This window comes from Antedon mediterranea, chromosome 8, assembly GCF_964355755.1.
Source record: "Antedon mediterranea chromosome 8, ecAntMedi1.1, whole genome shotgun sequence".
Lineage (NCBI taxonomy): Eukaryota > Metazoa > Echinodermata > Crinoidea > Comatulida > Antedonidae > Antedon > Antedon mediterranea.
This window is the reverse complement of record NC_092677.1, coordinates 18,968,825-18,986,293: the sequence shown is the minus strand read 5'-3', so window position 1 is coordinate 18,986,293 and position 17,469 is coordinate 18,968,825. Positions and strand designations below refer to the sequence as shown.

The following is a 17,469-nucleotide window of genomic DNA, read 5'->3' as shown; positions in this document are numbered from 1 at the left end:
CACATCTTTGCGTTTTGATTTTTCTGCTAGACCTCGACAGTTCATTGAAACTATTGATAGCGTATTATTATTATTAGACATTTTTTATTGTTATTTTTTTACTTATTTTGTTTATATATAACGGTAGATAAAATAATAAAGCAAGGGTATATATGGTGTCATAATGGTTGTTTTGTGCAACAACCATAAACCATAGCAGTCCAAAGATTGTTTTAGCTTCGGTGGGTAACGGACCGATTCTATTGCATTGTATTTTACCACGTTCGTAAAATTTGCATTTTATGTTAATTAAATTTTTATTACAGACGATTATAAGTTTACTTGATTAATTGCTCTCCTATATTTTCTTTTATTTTAACAGTATTTTTTCTGAAGTTTTTAAGGGGCCCAACAATGTCTATACACCATGTTCCGGCCGAAATGAAAGAGTCGTAATTAGTATTAACTTCAAGTATCCAGTAATTTTTATTACTAATTATCAGTGGGCAACTACCTTTTCCAAGATCATTAGGTAAAGTAAAATTTGTATGTAATCGCATTCCAAAATAGCCCTGTGCTGTGGCAATGCGTATTACTTTTGTATTCAGATTACCAATTGTTCGATCATACCTCGTGTTAAAATTAGCATATGTGTTCAGTTTTTTTTTTGTTATAGAAAAAAGTGTTCTTATTAACAATGTCTTTAATACTGACAATGCCACTGTCAATCCAATGCTTGTGGAAAAGCGATTTTTTTTTTAGTTTAACGTAGTGGTTTCCCCACAGCATATACAAGTTATAGCTTAGTACTTACAAAATAATTTCAACATAGCCCTCGATCGGAACTTCAACACCACAGACGCCAATCACATTGGTAAATAACTTGTCTGCATAAATAAATAATTACACCAACTAAGCCCCACCCCACCATGTTTGGGGGGCTGAGTTGTATGTGAACAATTTGAAAAAATATGACACCTCTAGATGGTCGGCGTAAATGGCACTCACGTTAATTATTATAAATGTATTAACAATTTATATTTTAAATATGAACTGAGGTACTAGCCTATTAAAAGGTGACGTTTTCCCCGATAGGCCTCGTCGCAACTGGGCACCACTACGCGCTGGTCAGTGTTTGCACATGGCGGAAAAGAGTGCTTTTCCAGGGACGTCGACAGGACCCAGCCGGCGCCCCTCCCTCATTATATCATATTTGTAAAAAAAAAAAAAAAACGAAAGGAAAAGAAAAGGAGTAAAAAAAAGTCACAGACGACAGTATATATAGTATTAATAATAATATCCTGGATTTATATAGCGCCTAATGTTGTGGAACCTCTAACTGAACATTATTACCCAAGTAATGGGCGCCATTGTTATAACTTTGGCGCCTCCTGAAATTTCCTGTTTTTTCAATTCAGTTGTAATTGTCGCCCGACATTAAACAAAAGAAAAGACATAATGTGTCGAGCGATACGTGTCTGTAAATAAAGACTATTATGATTAGATTTATGTTATTTATGTTCCCTCCTGTAAGTGGTGAACCATGAGCTCACTGTTGGTTGGGAAATGAATAAATAAAATAAATGAATAAATAAATAAATAAATGGTTTGGCGTAGTCGTTTGGGCTAGTGGTAGATGGTCACACACTGTAGTGGATGGTGTAGGATACAGTGAAGTGAATGATTTTCATTGAACTGCATGAGATAAGAATGGATGTTTTGATTTTTGTACGAATGAATAATTATTGATTGGTGTATATGTATTACAGTATGTATTTTTGGCGGGTTTGGCTTTCCATAGTAGCCTTACCGTAATCAAATCTTAATTCTAACTTTAAGCCAACCACAATTCAGCTATTTGTTATGGTGCTGTGATGGTGAAAAATGGTGGTGTTTGAAAACGGTGCGATTGATTGAACTATGACTTCAATGTATGGATGAATTAAATTTATTTATTTTATACACTCGTAATAGTTAAAAATACTCTTTATAATAGTTACAAACTTCAGATACAACTTATATTCCAACTGAAAATGTTTTCTGTAGATTATAATTTTTGTGTCAACTTTTTCAGAACACACCGTGTAATTATGTAATGCGAGAGGTGAACGGTCTTAGTCATGCCATAACAATCACCATTGCTATACCGCGGTCTAACCTTCAAGTCTACACTCGAAAACTCTGTTTTTATGGATATTATTAAGCCTTGGTATCATGATCATGAAATACAACACGCATTGAATAAGTTTTCCGTGATAGATCACATAATAACGATGATGTTATATTGAAAATAGATTTTGCGCAGAAATATACGTACTATTTTATGATTGAGGACTGAGCAAGCGTGACGAATATCGCCTTATTTGGTATTCTATGTGTAAAGTGAGCCCTCAATTTGTTACTGTTCGCAGCCTTAGCTTACTGTTTTATAGCATATTAGTAAAGACTGTTTATCTGATAATCAGTTAAGATTATTTTATAGCAACCTGTCCCTGGTCTTGGTTATAAGTCATTATTACCCAGAATGCAACTGTCGGTCTGTGTCAAAACTGTATGGTGGAAAATGTTGTGTAGAAGGTGTGCAGCAGCAGCACCATCATCAGTAGGTGTATGTGTAGTAAAAGGGTGCACTTGTACAATGTTGTGTAGAAGGTGTGCAGCAGCAGCACCATCATCATCAGTAGGTGTATGTGTAGTAAAAGGGTGCACTTGTACAATGTTGTGTAGAAGGTGAGCAGCAGCAGCAGCACCATCATCATCAGTAGGTGTATGTGTAGTAAAAGGGTGCACTTGGACAATGTTGTGTAGAAGGTGTGCAGCAGCAGCAGCACCATCATCATCAGTAGGTGTATGTGTAGTAAAAGGGTGCACTTGTACAATGTTGTGTAGAAGGTGTGCAGCAGCACCATCATCATCAGTAGGTGTATGTGTAGTAAAAGGGTGCACTTGTACAATGTTGTGTAGAAGGTGTGCAGCAGCACCATCATCATCAGTAGGTGTATGTGTAGTAAAAGGGTGCACTTGTACAATGTTGTGTAGAAGGTGTGCAGCACCATCATCATCAGTAGGTGTATGTGTAGTAAAAGGGTGCACTTGTACAATATTGTGTAGAAGGTGTGCAGCAGCAGCAGCAGCATCAGTAGGTGTATGTGTAGTAAAAGGGTGCACTTGTACAATGTTGTGTAGAAGGTGTGCAGCACCATCATCATCAGTAGGTGTATGTGTAGTAAAAGGGTGCACTTGTACAATATTGTGTAGAAGGTGTGCAGCAGCAGCACCATCAGTAGGTGTATGTGTAGTAAAAGGGTGCACTTGTACAATGTTGTGTAGAAGGTGTGCAGCAGCAGCAGCAGCACCATCAGTAGGTGTATGTGTAGTAAAAGGGTGCACTTGTACAATGTTGTGTAGAAGGTGTGCAGCAGCAGCACCATCAGTAGGTGTATGTGTAGTAAAAGGGTGCACTTGTACAGAATAATAATTGTAATAGCAACCAAGCAGATTATTAGGCATTAATTCTCTTGTACCACACAAGAACACTGGCAGTGAGGACTATTATTGAGGGCGTGTGGCGCAGTGTGTTGGACGTTCGTCTACTGATCGCGAGATCGAGGTTCGAATCCAACTCTTGCGCATTGCTTGTGTCCTAATAGGCAAGATATACTTTACTTACGTTTTCCTCTCTTCACCCAGGTGTATAAATGGGTACCCGGTTAGATCAAGGCACAACTTTGCACAGATTACTAGCTGCATTATGGGAGTATGTTTCCATATGCTTTTGATCCAAAAAAAATGACTGGGTTAATAATGTTCAGTGCATTGAGAGATATACGCTATATAAGAATGAACTATTATTATTATTATAGCAAAATAGAGTAGACAGGTACATTGCATGCTGGTATACAATTTATACAAAAGATATAGACATAAAGTAAATTCAGCTGGTATATATTTTATTACCCAGAAGTGTACAAAAAAGCAGAAGTACCTAAAGATATAATTTCCCAAAATTGTGTATAAAAACAATTAAAGACCCTCTACCACTACAGTTTAATTTTTACTTAAATGATATTTTTAACAAATTAATTTTGTTTACAACCAATTATTTGAAACCATGTTATTGACAATACAATTATTATTGAAATCAAATTGTTTTAATCTTTAAACAGATTGAAAACAAACTGTTGATTGGCGTAACTAATTTTAATGTTCATGTTTGCTACATATAAGGTTAATAAAACATGAACAATTACAGACATTTCAGGACTTGTGCTTCGTTTATAGCATTGCTTAGTAACGGTACATGTCAGATTTGTATGGTCCTTTCACTGGTATATCAAGATACTTGCTCTGTGACTCCGACAATTTGGTCAACTTTACATCAAGGTGATCAAGGTGGAGGCGAGCAACTTCCTCATCCAACTGAAATTAAAAATTGTAATAACTACTAAGACATGGAAGAAAGAGGAAAGTACTAGGATTGACATTGCATCCATTTACAAGATTCAACAACTACAAATCCAAATTTTACGAATTCAAAATTTTATGAATGCAATTGATGTCTGATAAAAAGATTTGTAGATTTAATTAAGTATTAAGTGAGTAAGTTAAAGATGTATTGTCACTTTGACTAATTCTAAAAAAAAAAAAAAAAAAAGATTTCGAAAAAAGTGAGTCATTTTGAAGTATCAAAATAGTTATTAACTTTAACAAAAAATTTGTCAAAAAAAAAAATTGTTTAACTGAAATACAGACGTTTTTTGTTCAAAAAATAACTTTGACTTCCAGTCAAAGTTTTTGATCAAAACGTATCTCATAATGCAACGCGCTTAATTGGCTACTCTGTATGCATGATCATAAAACTTCCTCGCGATCTGTTTGAAAACACCTTCTCAACCTCATCATGCATAATGCATACTCGTGGTTCGACATCTTTGTTTACTTTCACTCATGACGATTTTCCAGACAAAATGTAATAAAATTAATTTACCTGTTAATTACGTAAACTTTTTCGCTCGAATTTTCGACTTATATAGTGAATAATTTTAATATTACTTTGATATGGCCAATTTAAATTTAGTATATTTTGACCTTCATTTTTTGTGTTTCAAGGGACAATACATCTTTAAGGAAAGAAAAAAAAATCAATAAATAAAGATGTGGTTATAAATTTAGAATATTTTTATAACAATCTGAAAACGCGTGGCAAACAGTTGCCCCTTACCTTCTTTGGTAGGACATGTACACCAATTTTATAGTTGTCAGGGTTGGTCCACATCTCAATTTGAGCCAGCACTTGGTTAGTGAATGAAGCGGACATGACAAAGCTAGGATGTCCAGTAGCACAGCCAAGATTGACCAGTCGTCCAGAAGCCAAGAGAAGGATGTGGCGTCCATTTGCCAGCTTGTAGCGATCAACCTATATGTAAATTACATGTTTAAATCTAATTACTGAATATTGGATGGTCGTTTTTGACATGCGAGTTATTGGTTATTACACTTGTATAAAAGGTTTCTGCTGCATAGCATTGATATCATTTTAAATCGACTGCACACTGTACTTCCAACTGTTTAAATCTGTGAATAACAGTGAATTTAAACGATATAGTGTAATTAACCGGTTATTGTAAATTTTTCCTGTTTCTGCTGTCAAGAAATTGTGGGGTAATTTATTCACATACTTTTTCACAGCTGAAACAGGACGCGCTCGTTTGAGTAAATTGGCCTTTAGGCTGTTTAATAGGATTTTAAAAGATTGGATTATTATTACAATAGTTGAAGGTCAATTGATTAAGATCATTATGTAAAAATTGAATGGCCAAAGGTTTAAGCTTAGTGCCTTGCAGTACACCATGAACACCCAAATTGAAGACAACAAAGACTTGTATTGTAAATTTGGAGCTGGATGTCCATCATCATTGTGGATATTAGCTTAAAATTGGCTTAGTTTTCATTTTATTTAAAAAAGAAATATATAGGTAGGGACACACTTGAAATAGAGTTAAATAGGATTAATACATTTAACACAAGTGATTGTTATTACAACATTAACAATAGACCTAGCCTGCTATAGGTGCATTTTCTTGAAGTTTGATTTCATATATTCCGATACCACAGAGGAAGAACACAGAAAATAAAAGGTAAAGGTAATTATCTTAGTCCTCAAGCTTAACTAGAAACTGAAGAGATTCGGATTAGGCCCTCTACGGACCCACGGCAGCCAGCAGTGCAGCGCCTACCAGATCAGCACACCGGGAGACGATCCCCTACTCTTTTCGAATAACGTGCACTGTTAAGTATACGGGACCAACGGCTTTACATCCCATCCGAAAAAGAAAAAAAGCAAACATCAAGAATGGTACCAGCGATACCTCTCTAAATTCCTATTCTAAATAGCTATTTTTGCATTAAAGTTACTAGAACTGTGTTTTCATTACCCAAATAAAACCGTTTTAGAAACACATGCCCATTCATGTTGAATAAATCAACACGTCAATTCCTTGTTCCTCCCATAATTTGTAAACAAAGACCTGTTAAAAAACTTCGACGGCTGAACACAAACATTGGAAAGAAACCATCACTGGCAACAAATTATTCAGAAAATTAGGTCACCTTCGACATCTTATACTTATAAGGAACTGATCTTTCCATATATGCTTATTTCGCCCACTAAAGTTTATTAAACGGCTATAAAATAACCTATACTTTATGCTAATGTTTTCGTGCGAAACATTGATGTGTCAGGAGAGGGCTTCTAAAATTTATGACATTATGCCAAGTTGAAATGTTTGCAATAATGGTTATTATTCCCAACACGGCTCTACGAATGATTGTAAACTAAGCACTATCCCTAGGATGTAACTGCTTTCACTCAAAACCAGCAATTTCATAAATATAATGCACATCTGGGGTTCATCGGAACCAAGCAGCTGGTATGGTAGGATTCATCTTGAACTCTAGAATAGATAACTTACAAAAACAAACCTAGGGGTTTACCTCTCCTACCACACAGTCCATATATAACTGGAAAGTCTTCCTTGCCATTCTAAATGCCAGACATTTTTAAATTGAATAGTGCAAGCTATTGCACGCCATATGACCCACAATCAAATCACAGGAATTTATTTAGGCGTTACATAACATTCAATATACCTGTGGCTTAATGGTAATCTTCTCTGTACAGTTCTTTTCCAACCAATCAACATCAAGTTCGATGTCAAAGTGTCCAATGTTGCATACGATAGAATCATCCTTCATGCTCTCAAAATGCTTCTTGGTTATGACATCCTTGCAGCCGGTGGTGGTGACAAACACACTTGCTCTTGAGGCAGCATCTTCCATTGTTGTTACCTCATAGCCTAACACAAAGCATTTCCTTTTAGTTATACATGCAACATTTTATATATTAAAACCATAAAATCCCTTATTTCCACCACAATATTCAATTGACTGCCCTTATGGCCTGAAGGAAAATTACGAAATATAGGTATACAGTACAGGTATGAATTATTGCTTTGTTACCATGAGTAACCCTTCATAAGTCTATGCATAGGAAGATTGTAGACATTATATTTTGATCGCGATCCTACAAGCTAATTATCAGATTGCAGGGTGTGCATCATTGTTATAAACATGTTACAAATTGGAAACAACAATTGAATGCTGCAATCAATTGCGATATTGCATAAAAATAACTGCAATTCTTTTCATATGGTACTAGAGTACCAACAATAAATAATGTAGTAATCACAGCCAGTCAACATACAACAAGCATGTGGATACTGGTCAGGCAGTATCTTTTTACGATTGATTGAACATTTGACGTACTTTGTATTAAATTGGTCATAAAATTAGCAATACTTCATTGAGTTCAGGTTTATTTCCATCATTCCTGAAGCATGTGTCATGTATTACACTCCTGTTGAAAAACCTGAAGATCTTTTTCTAATTGTCGAACCACTTCTGATCTTCCAGTCATTGGAAAGGTCATCGAAAGTGTGGCATCTAATCAGCTTTTATCATATCTTAACAACCATAGTTTGTTTGCTTCTAGACAATTGGCCTATCATCTAAACCATAGTGTGGAATCATTCAGAGTGCCCTTGATAATACTACAATGACGTGGTCCTTATGGATGGATACCATCAATCAAACAGTTACTTGAACTGTCATGGTACTGCACAAGCATGGTATTTCGCTGAATTTGTTTAAATTGATGTTATGAAAAGCTGAAATGTAATATTTTGAGATGTACTTTATACCGTACCTTCCATGGCAGCTTGCAATGCATTAATTGGATCAATTTCAGTGATGAGAACTCTGGCTCCAAATCCTCTTAGAGACTGGGCACTACCTTTGCCAACATCACCGTATCCAGCAACACAGCATAGTTTACCAGCCAACATGATGTCAGTGGCACGCTTGATGCCATCACAAAGCGACTCACGGCAACCATACAAATTGTCAAACTTGCTCTACAAAACAAATGTGACGGAATACCATTGAAACTATTGTATTACAGTATATTATTTGAAAAATTCAATATGTACAGAGCTTAACTTATTTTGTAAGTTAACACTTGAAAAAGTGGAGCTGGTATGGGTGATAACAAAAACCTAACAAAAATGCATCTGTAAATTCACTGGTTGGATAGTCTTTGAATGAATTTCAGGAGTTCAAACTGAGAATGGTGTGACCCTTAACCCCGACTTCCATATATTACAGTATCATAATGTTTCCATATTTTTCCAGTAAAGAGAATTGTATCTGAAAAATGACCTTGGTGACAGAGTCATTGACATTCATCGACGGTAGCTTAAGAGTTCCTTCTTTCATCCTCTTGTACAAGTTGTGCACACCAGTAGTGGTTTCTTCTGATAGACCATTGATTCCTGTAGAATAAATGTACATTTTAGCCAAAATGTATTTATGTAACAATCATGTACAAAGTAGCACATTCCCTAAAACCCAAAAGTATGGTTGGACAATCAACAATAAAATTGAAAATATAAACAAAATTAGCTAAGCTATTTATTTCAAGTAATTTGCACATTCTATTGATTTGCCCAAATAAAACTAATGTCTTAATTATGTCTCCAACTGAATTGAGGCTTTGCCTTCCAACTAATGACTGATCTAAAGGTTGCTTGTGGCCTTATTACTTAATATTTGAATAGATTCTTCATATGATTTCAAGCAGCGTTTTCGCAAACTTGTTATTTCTCCGCCTAAAATATGGTTCCCTTGACTAAGCCGAAGCCTGTACACCCCAGCTGTTTCAGTGACCAACTATAAGAGAGTCCACCAGCCCAACCACACCTCAATTTGAGGACCAACCATACCTCAATTTGAGGATAATCATACAATACAATCTCAATCCAGCACATTCATCACACTTCACTGTGTGTTGTAACCTGCTGCTTGCTTTAAAATATAGGATTTTTTGCTAAAACCGTTTTCTTTTTTTATTTCTCAAGGCGTCAAATGGCCCTTTAAATATGTTTGCTGAACGAGAGATGACATGATTCAACAATGAATAGCAAAACAATGTGCCACCAATGATTGAACCAACAAATCTAAACGTAATGAATATTCTGGTATCATGTTACATTACACTGACACTGTACAGCGACTAATGCAATAAAAAGCAGTTTTTAGTCGCTTAGTATTGGTATAGCTAGTTTAACAGTGAAACATCGTGTGTATTATCATTGAAAAATGCCTTTTAGTTTTAAACTCGCCGTTATGGAAAAGGTTGCCTTTTTAAAATCGATCATCTTCGGCCTGCTGGCTAAGCAGTTGTTTGGGCCTTAAAGCAACATCATTTTACCTGAAATATACTGTGGATACTTGTCATGAACAATATTTGTAAGGTCACCACCATCATCCAAGATCATGTTCAATGGTTTGCCATCTGCGAACACCAATGTTTGTTCAATACACCAGATATACTCTTCGTCTGTCTCTCCTTTCCACGCGTACACTGGGACACCGGTCTTAGCGATGGCGGCAGCGGCATGGTCCTGGGTGGAGAATACATTACAGCTAGACCATTGGACCTGTTAAAGATAAAAAATCCCCATAACAATTTAGCAATGTAAAGGACTCGCATATTTAGCACTAACACTCAAAACTATTGCCTGGGCTAGTACTACAATTTAATTTTGTTTTTTTATTGATTTTTTTTTAGCCAATTCAGTTTATTTGCCAAAATGGCTAAAGTTCACTTTTTTTATTTAGCCTTAAAAATAAATCGGTTTTTTAGCCATTTGAATAAAAAATTGAAATGTAAATTGTAATGGTAAAAACAATTTTGGAAATTTATCCCTTTAAGTGTCAAAACATAGTTAACCCTACCGTAAGGTATTTAGATGGCCTAGGGCTAAATCACTGTAAGAAAAAAATATGTTGTATTTTAGCCAATCAAAACAATTGTTCAGATTTGTTTCAATCATACATACACAGTGATTCCTAAAATTATCAGGAGAAATTACCATCCAGATATAACACACAGCCCGCCCTGTAGAGTCAGCAGTGCCTGTTACAGTGTTAGATAGACTACCATTTCCAGTATGATGTTTTGTTTACTCGACTCGCGCACTGCACCAGGGAAGGTTTATTAAGGGTAAAAAATAATGTGAAACCCCTCCGAAAGATAGCCAATTGTGGTAAATAGCCGACCGTTAGCTGCTGTTTGTGCAGCGTATGACATGCAATAATTAAAAATAAACTAATAGGCTATATATAGTGGTGTCGTGTAACATCTGTGCAGTCTACACCCACCACAGTTACTTCATCATATCGAAATAACAAAGAGACACCTGGTACAAGACAAGTTGGCGAAAATGGAGCTTAAATTAAACAACAAAATAAATATTGTAAATATTTGTGCAGCGTTACATATGATAGTGATACCACCCTATCAAACTGGTACCATTTTTTATCTAATATTCGTGTAGGAAAAAAGACATTACAGTTAACGATAAAATGATACTTCAAGCTGAAATGTTCGGCAATGTAATCAAACAGGGTCATTCCATGCCAAATCAACAAATCAGTTGGCAGGGAATCTCTTAGATTTTGCTGATTTTTTTTCCTAAGGTACCTCTATCTATATAATGAACACATGCAAAAAATTAGCCCTCAGTTCCAAGCGGTTTCGGAAATATGGCCGTTTTAAATTTGGTCGTCTCGCCCCATTTTTCGTTCCAAAATCGCGGAGTTTAATATATATACTTGGAATTGAGGGCTAATTTTTTGCATGTGTTCATTATATAGATAGAGGTACCTTAGGAAAAAAAATCAGTAAAATCTAAGAGGTGACCTGCCCAAATTTTGTTCAGATTTGTTGATTTGGCATGGAATGACCCAACATCACAATACATGTGTATCAATTCTCAAGCATTTTTATTGTCCCCCCAAAACATGAAAAATAAAGATTAATAAAATCAGACTTTGAATAGATTATTTTGTAGCTTTAATAAAGTTAATCATTTGTGTAGAAAAAAAATTGGAAAAAATTAATGTTTTCACTTAGACAATTACAAAATAAATGGTTAAATTCAACCAAAAACCCATTGGCTGGCAGCCAATTTGACTATTTTTATGTAAGAATTAATTTTTCAGGGGGACAATACATCTTTAAGATTAGTCAACTCAATTCAAATTAACATTTATTTTCTTCCGCAGTAAAATAACAACAAATATCCAATATAAATTGTAAAATGAAGGAAGAGGGCAAAACTCAAAAAGTAACGCCAGATGAAAAACAGAAAACTAGTAATCAAAAGACCTTGTGACGAGCAAGCCCTAAATTATAAAAGGACAGGACAAGAAAAAAGATTAACAAACGATCATGTGATATAAAAGCTGAGGATGGTATAAACAACATTTTATAAATCATATTTTGACAAAATAAATTGTTTGGCTTTATGAGAGAAAATTTTCCTGGAGGGGGTAGCAATGATTTCAGGAGGAAGGTTATAATTTAACACCGCTATAGCGGACGTTGTGTTGGAGCAACCTAAGTTTGGGCTGAGGAAGATGAAGTTTAGTGTACTTTTATTGTACAAAATGCTTGTATCCTACAATGGTTGGTAGCCCTGCTATCAATATAAGTGGGCTAGTAAAATAATTTATGGGATATTAAAATCTACAGTGAGCTAACATAGTGGGCTAGCAACATAAAAAAGATAAATCAAGCTCGGGTTTAAGTAATGGGTGCGTGCGTGCAGATGCATCAACAAACAATCGACCCATACGGACGGGACCGCCGTGTGCATGTTCACTCAATCTAATGACACATAATAAATTAAATACTACCTCAGCTCCAAGTTCTGTTAGGGTCTCAATGAGCACTGCTGTTTGGATGGTCATGTGCAGGCAACCAGCTATGCGCGCCCCCTTCAATGGCTTGGAAGGGCCGTGTCTTGTTCTCATCTCCATCAGACCAGGCATTTCCTTCTCTGCCAGGGTCATCTCCTTGCGACCCCAATCGGCCAGGGATAAATCAGCTGTTGAAAATTTAAAGAAAATTATATTAAAGAAACTTTCCCTAGGCTTAGTTTGTAGGCTTTTCTAGTAAACAGCGGTATTGTATGAACATTAGCTATAGCCCTGATTCGTCAGCTAAAAAATTAGGCCGGTAGAGCTAACTCATACATATGCATGATATGTTAATGATCATAACAGTAACGCACACAGCCAAGATCTGATCACAAAACAAACAGGCAATGACGCGACAAGGGGTTCCCCCTGATCGTATGACTTATGGTAGACTCGGTATTGGAATATGATTGGATATTGCGAGAAACTATTTGTGACATCGTGCTGCATTCAGCCAATATGTTCTTGTCCAGCTTGTAAAATGTTGATTTGTGTTATTATAAAGCAATAATATTTGTACAGATATTTTGTAAATATTAACAATTAACATTCAGTAAATAAAAAATAATTCTACAGTACTACAGATAAATTCTTCAAATTTACATACTTCATAATTATTTCACTGTAAATATTACAGTGCAAAATAAGTTAATTAAAATATATCAGTATATCTTATTGAATTCCTGTATTGTTTTTGTTACAATTTGTCTTAATTATCAATGTGTTGATTGTGACCGTAATTACAGCAGCAGTATTACAGTAGGATCATCATTCATATCCATAATAGTAAGAAACGTAAAAAAATAAATTAGCTACTTTCTATATAGTTGGAAGTATACACCTAGAGCCTACACACACAGAACTTTGTCTTGCATCACTACTCGACTCATGCATGCTATCTCTGTTATCTCCTGCTATCTCTATCAGCACATATTCATAAAATATGCATATTTATGAGCCAAATCAGGTCAAGGGTTATAAATTAAACTGGAAAACATTCGTCTGGCAGACAAATGGCTTCCGGTAAAATAATTTAAACAAGTAAATAATTTTTTTTTTAAATACATGTATAAATTAGTCAAGTTTACACATTCTCATTCTGTCAAGCTGTAGTACTATAGCTTCACGTGTAGTACTGCTTCTTAATGCTTCATCTGAGAATATAACTATCTTTGTGGCGCGAAAAAAGGGCCATTGAGTAGATACAAAATACAATTAATTCAAATACTATATAATTTACTTCTGAAAAACACTTGCAGGGTACAGCACCACATCCAGGTTTTGTTAGTGACAATGGTTTCTTTATTGAATGATCATTTAAAGTATACTTTTAAATAATGTGTAATTAAATTCACTTAAAATAATTGTAGGTAACCAATAATAACAACCAAGGCACCATGCATGCATTGTAAATTTCAAGAAATTAGGGGATTTCCCATTTTATGGAATGTTCTCTTATTATAGAAAATCTTGAAACAAAATTATATTTTAATATATTAATTACATTTTTGTTAAATGATAAAATGTTTAAATTTCGGTGTACAGTTTACATAATTGGTTGAAATAACAAATACTGATATTTCAGGCTTCAAATGGGCGAGACTTGAAATTTCCAAATTCAATCAGTAAGTGATAATGCACTTGTCAATTGTATGACGCACTATACGACCCCCGGGAGAGGTGCGTCATTTGTCCGATGTGAGTCATACCTTTGTATACCATGACGCACCCCTGCGTCAAAAAAGTGACTTACCTTTACTAGACAATGACGCACCTATTTTTAAATTATTGACGGACCTTTTAGTGAATTATGACGCACCATGACTGTCTTTTTGACGTACCTTCACTTTTGCTATATCAAAAATCTCAAACTAATACGCGTGTCTGGTGCTATATGGAGGCGCGCCAGGGTCGTCGATCGATGTTAATCAGGCCGGCTAGGAACGTTCTCGCGCGATCACACAATCACACAAAGATTGGAACGGCTATTTATAATACAAATATTATGTCATTTTCCAGTTTGGCCGATAGAGGGCGCGAGTGATGACGCTCTCAAGCGTGACAATGTACAACCTGGCCGCCCCTCCGCGATCGTCAAGGCCTTGTTTTCAGGCTTTTTGGGTGGCGCGGGTCGGTGGTAAAGTGACGGACATTGACGCACCATTGAACATTGAGGCGACGCACCATTTGGGTTCTTTGACGCACCCGTGTCATTAATTATTTGTAAATGACGCACCCATGACGCACCACTCCCGGGGGTCGTATAGTGCGTCATACAATTGACAAGTGCATAAGTAAGTCATGCATTCAATTGAATAAAAAAAAATCAACATGTGGCATTTATCAGCATACAGAACTAGATCCAACCAGATTATATTCATTCATTCAATACTATGACTACTACAATGCATGACTATGCCTTGCTGATGTCTCAGCTTTAATTAAAATAGGTTTGCTTTCTCCAGCTTTAAATAATACTGGCACCACACCGCATTCATATGGCCTAGTGCTTGAAAATCTTACCACACCCTAAATTCCCATCCTAACCTAAATCCCACAACAAAAAATAATATTTAAGAACATTTTTTTAAGACCTTTTCTTCATTTTCTGTGATACAAACATATTTGAATTTACAGAATAAATCTATTTTGAAACAAAAGTGTTTAAAAAGGTACAGGTACATTGAACAGACGTAAGCGATCACAATATGTTCAGCAGTGCATATTATTTTGCCGATTCATTGTAAATAATTATGGCTTCTATGCCAGTGATCGGATACCTACCTACACCAATCAGTGCAAAACTTCATTGGGCTGTTGCCAAGAATTTACAAAATATTAATTACACTTTTTTCTATGCTAAGTAAATGTTGCAGAGATGTCGCCCAATCAACCTATTAGTATTACTGTATGTTTGGCTTGAAAATCTGCCCGACTATTTTAATTTGTTTCCGATTTATATTACTTTTTATTATACAGTTAGGAAATTAAATGAGACTGTGTAGGAAAGATCGAAGGAAATGAAAAGTAGTGTTGCCTATGGTGCAGCGTGAACTAAAGTGAAATCAAGCAACACACACAGATGCCACACTAAACTATGTGCAAGCATTCGGGGGAAACAGTCAAAAATATATTTTAGTATAAAAAATTGAATAGATCAGGGAGTATTTGCATAGTCATATGGCTAATCAAATTATAAATTGTGTAGCTAAAAGTCAACACAACAGTTTGATTAGCAATTTTTCATGTATATTTTTTCGTTAATGAATTTGACACGTTTTCATGGATTTGACGCGTTTTTAACCAAATTAATTTGACACATTTTAAATCCCTCAGAAAACACCTTCCACAATTGGCGAAAGTAATTTCATGCATGTTAACGAATTTCACATGCTTTAACTGATTTGATGTAATTTACGCGTTTTACATGCAATCAGCATTTTCATGTAGGCCTAGCGACTAATCGGATGTAATTTTGTATTAAGTTCAGAAATAACCAAAGACAGGGTTGTGGTTGTGCATTAATTACTACTAGGCCTAGGCTAGGCCTATTTAGTACTAAAGTATCAGTATCATTGACATTATACACAAAAAGTACAAGTAACAAGTTTAGGTGCTAGGCCTAGCCTAGTTCATTTATTGGTTACTTTTTAGGTGGTTAACCATTTTAGGTCTAGTCCTACTAACTAGGCTAGGCTAGGCCTAGTACTAGCATATATAGGCCTACGGTCAGGCCCATGTAGATAGGCTAGGCCTAACTAGGCCTAGTAGAGTGTAGGCTAGTAGTAGTAGGGCCTGGCCCTAGGCTATTCAAAAAATAATTTTGCCGCATTTGCAATACATAATAAATAGGCCTAAACCTTTCTAAAACAGTACCAACAAAACTAGGAAACTAATAATAAATATGCACTAACCAACTTTATATGCCTCCTTCATATTTTCTGATCTTTAGATGTAAATTTTGGAGAGAGAACTGGTTTGCAGTGCTGCACCTTCGAGTCGGCTGATGAGAAAGGATCCAACACGTGTGCTTTTAAGCCGATCCCCCGGTCGCCGCGTCTTCATCTAGGTCTCCCTCTCTGGTTGTTATATCACGGACCGCCCATAAAATAAACGCCATAATCAATTGGACATAATTTGTTACATAATGGCCTTCCCGCCAATCAACGATTACTTTACAAAAACATCTGGAAAAGGTCAACTCTTTCAAATCGAGTTATTACATATTTTAACCAATGATATTTACAATAGCCGACGGCTGGATGGCAAACTACAATATTATCGCAGTTCAAAAAGTGATTCTCCTTAGAGAGAGGGAACCAACAAGATGGTGACTTTCTGCAATCTTGATCAGATAACCCTACCGGGATCCCTACGCAATATGCACTGCTATACGCCTGTGTTGCGCCTATTATATCCGGTACATCGTACAAGTAAAGCTGAATTTTAAAAGCCCTCGGCAGAAACTACAGAAAACTATTGCCGTAGAACCAACTCGTAGGTGATTAAATCCTCGGAAACGGGAATTCCCCACTATTCCCAAACAACGAACTATGCACCAATAAAGCGTCCATGTGCCCCGACGGTGAGCCAAGGTAAAATATTTTAAAAAAATGTTGAATTTTATCTAACTGCAGAAAGGTTTTGTGATTATACATATTAATAAAGTTTAACACAAAAAAAACCCCAAAACAAAATGATGGATAAATAATATTAATAGATACGCCAGATCAGAGCCATCAGCATATGCGCCGCCCACCCCAAGAACGTGTATGTGAACATTTAATGACCAATTTATCTTGTCATTTAACTTCTTACAAATTTGTTAATTTTATAAAAATTGTACTATACTATCCATGGAGATATAAAATTGATTTTATACTACCTAGGTATCTATACATACCATATAAATAACATGTACAGTAAGAAAAAAATGTCGTTCGATGCTTATGGTTTTATTTTACTTTTTAGCCCTCTTAACATTTTAGATCGCTCGCCTCACTCACTTTCGGAATTTAAATTATATCATTAATTTGACTCTTTAAAATCGTTCAAATTTTTGATCTCTTTCCCTCCTCCTAGGAGCAGTACTCTACAATACTATAATTT

General features: G+C 35.6%; 1 protein-coding gene across 1 annotated transcript; it reads right to left on the bottom strand.

The window, feature by feature from the left end:
- Positions 1 to 3,908: 3,908 nt before the first annotated feature.
- On the bottom strand, positions 3,909 to 16,428 carry LOC140057049 (adenosylhomocysteinase A-like). The gene is made up of 8 exons (XM_072102594.1): positions 16,275 to 16,428; positions 12,298 to 12,488; positions 9,806 to 10,034; positions 8,755 to 8,867; positions 8,243 to 8,450; positions 7,129 to 7,334; positions 5,201 to 5,395; positions 3,909 to 4,398 (listed from the first exon to the last, which is right to left on the bottom strand). Exons 1-8 carry the CDS (start codon positions 16,294 to 16,296, stop codon positions 4,267 to 4,269), a joined length of 1,296 nt encoding a protein of 431 aa, XP_071958695.1. The 5' UTR covers positions 16,297 to 16,428; the 3' UTR covers positions 3,909 to 4,266.
- Positions 16,429 to 17,469: the final 1,041 nt, after the last annotated feature.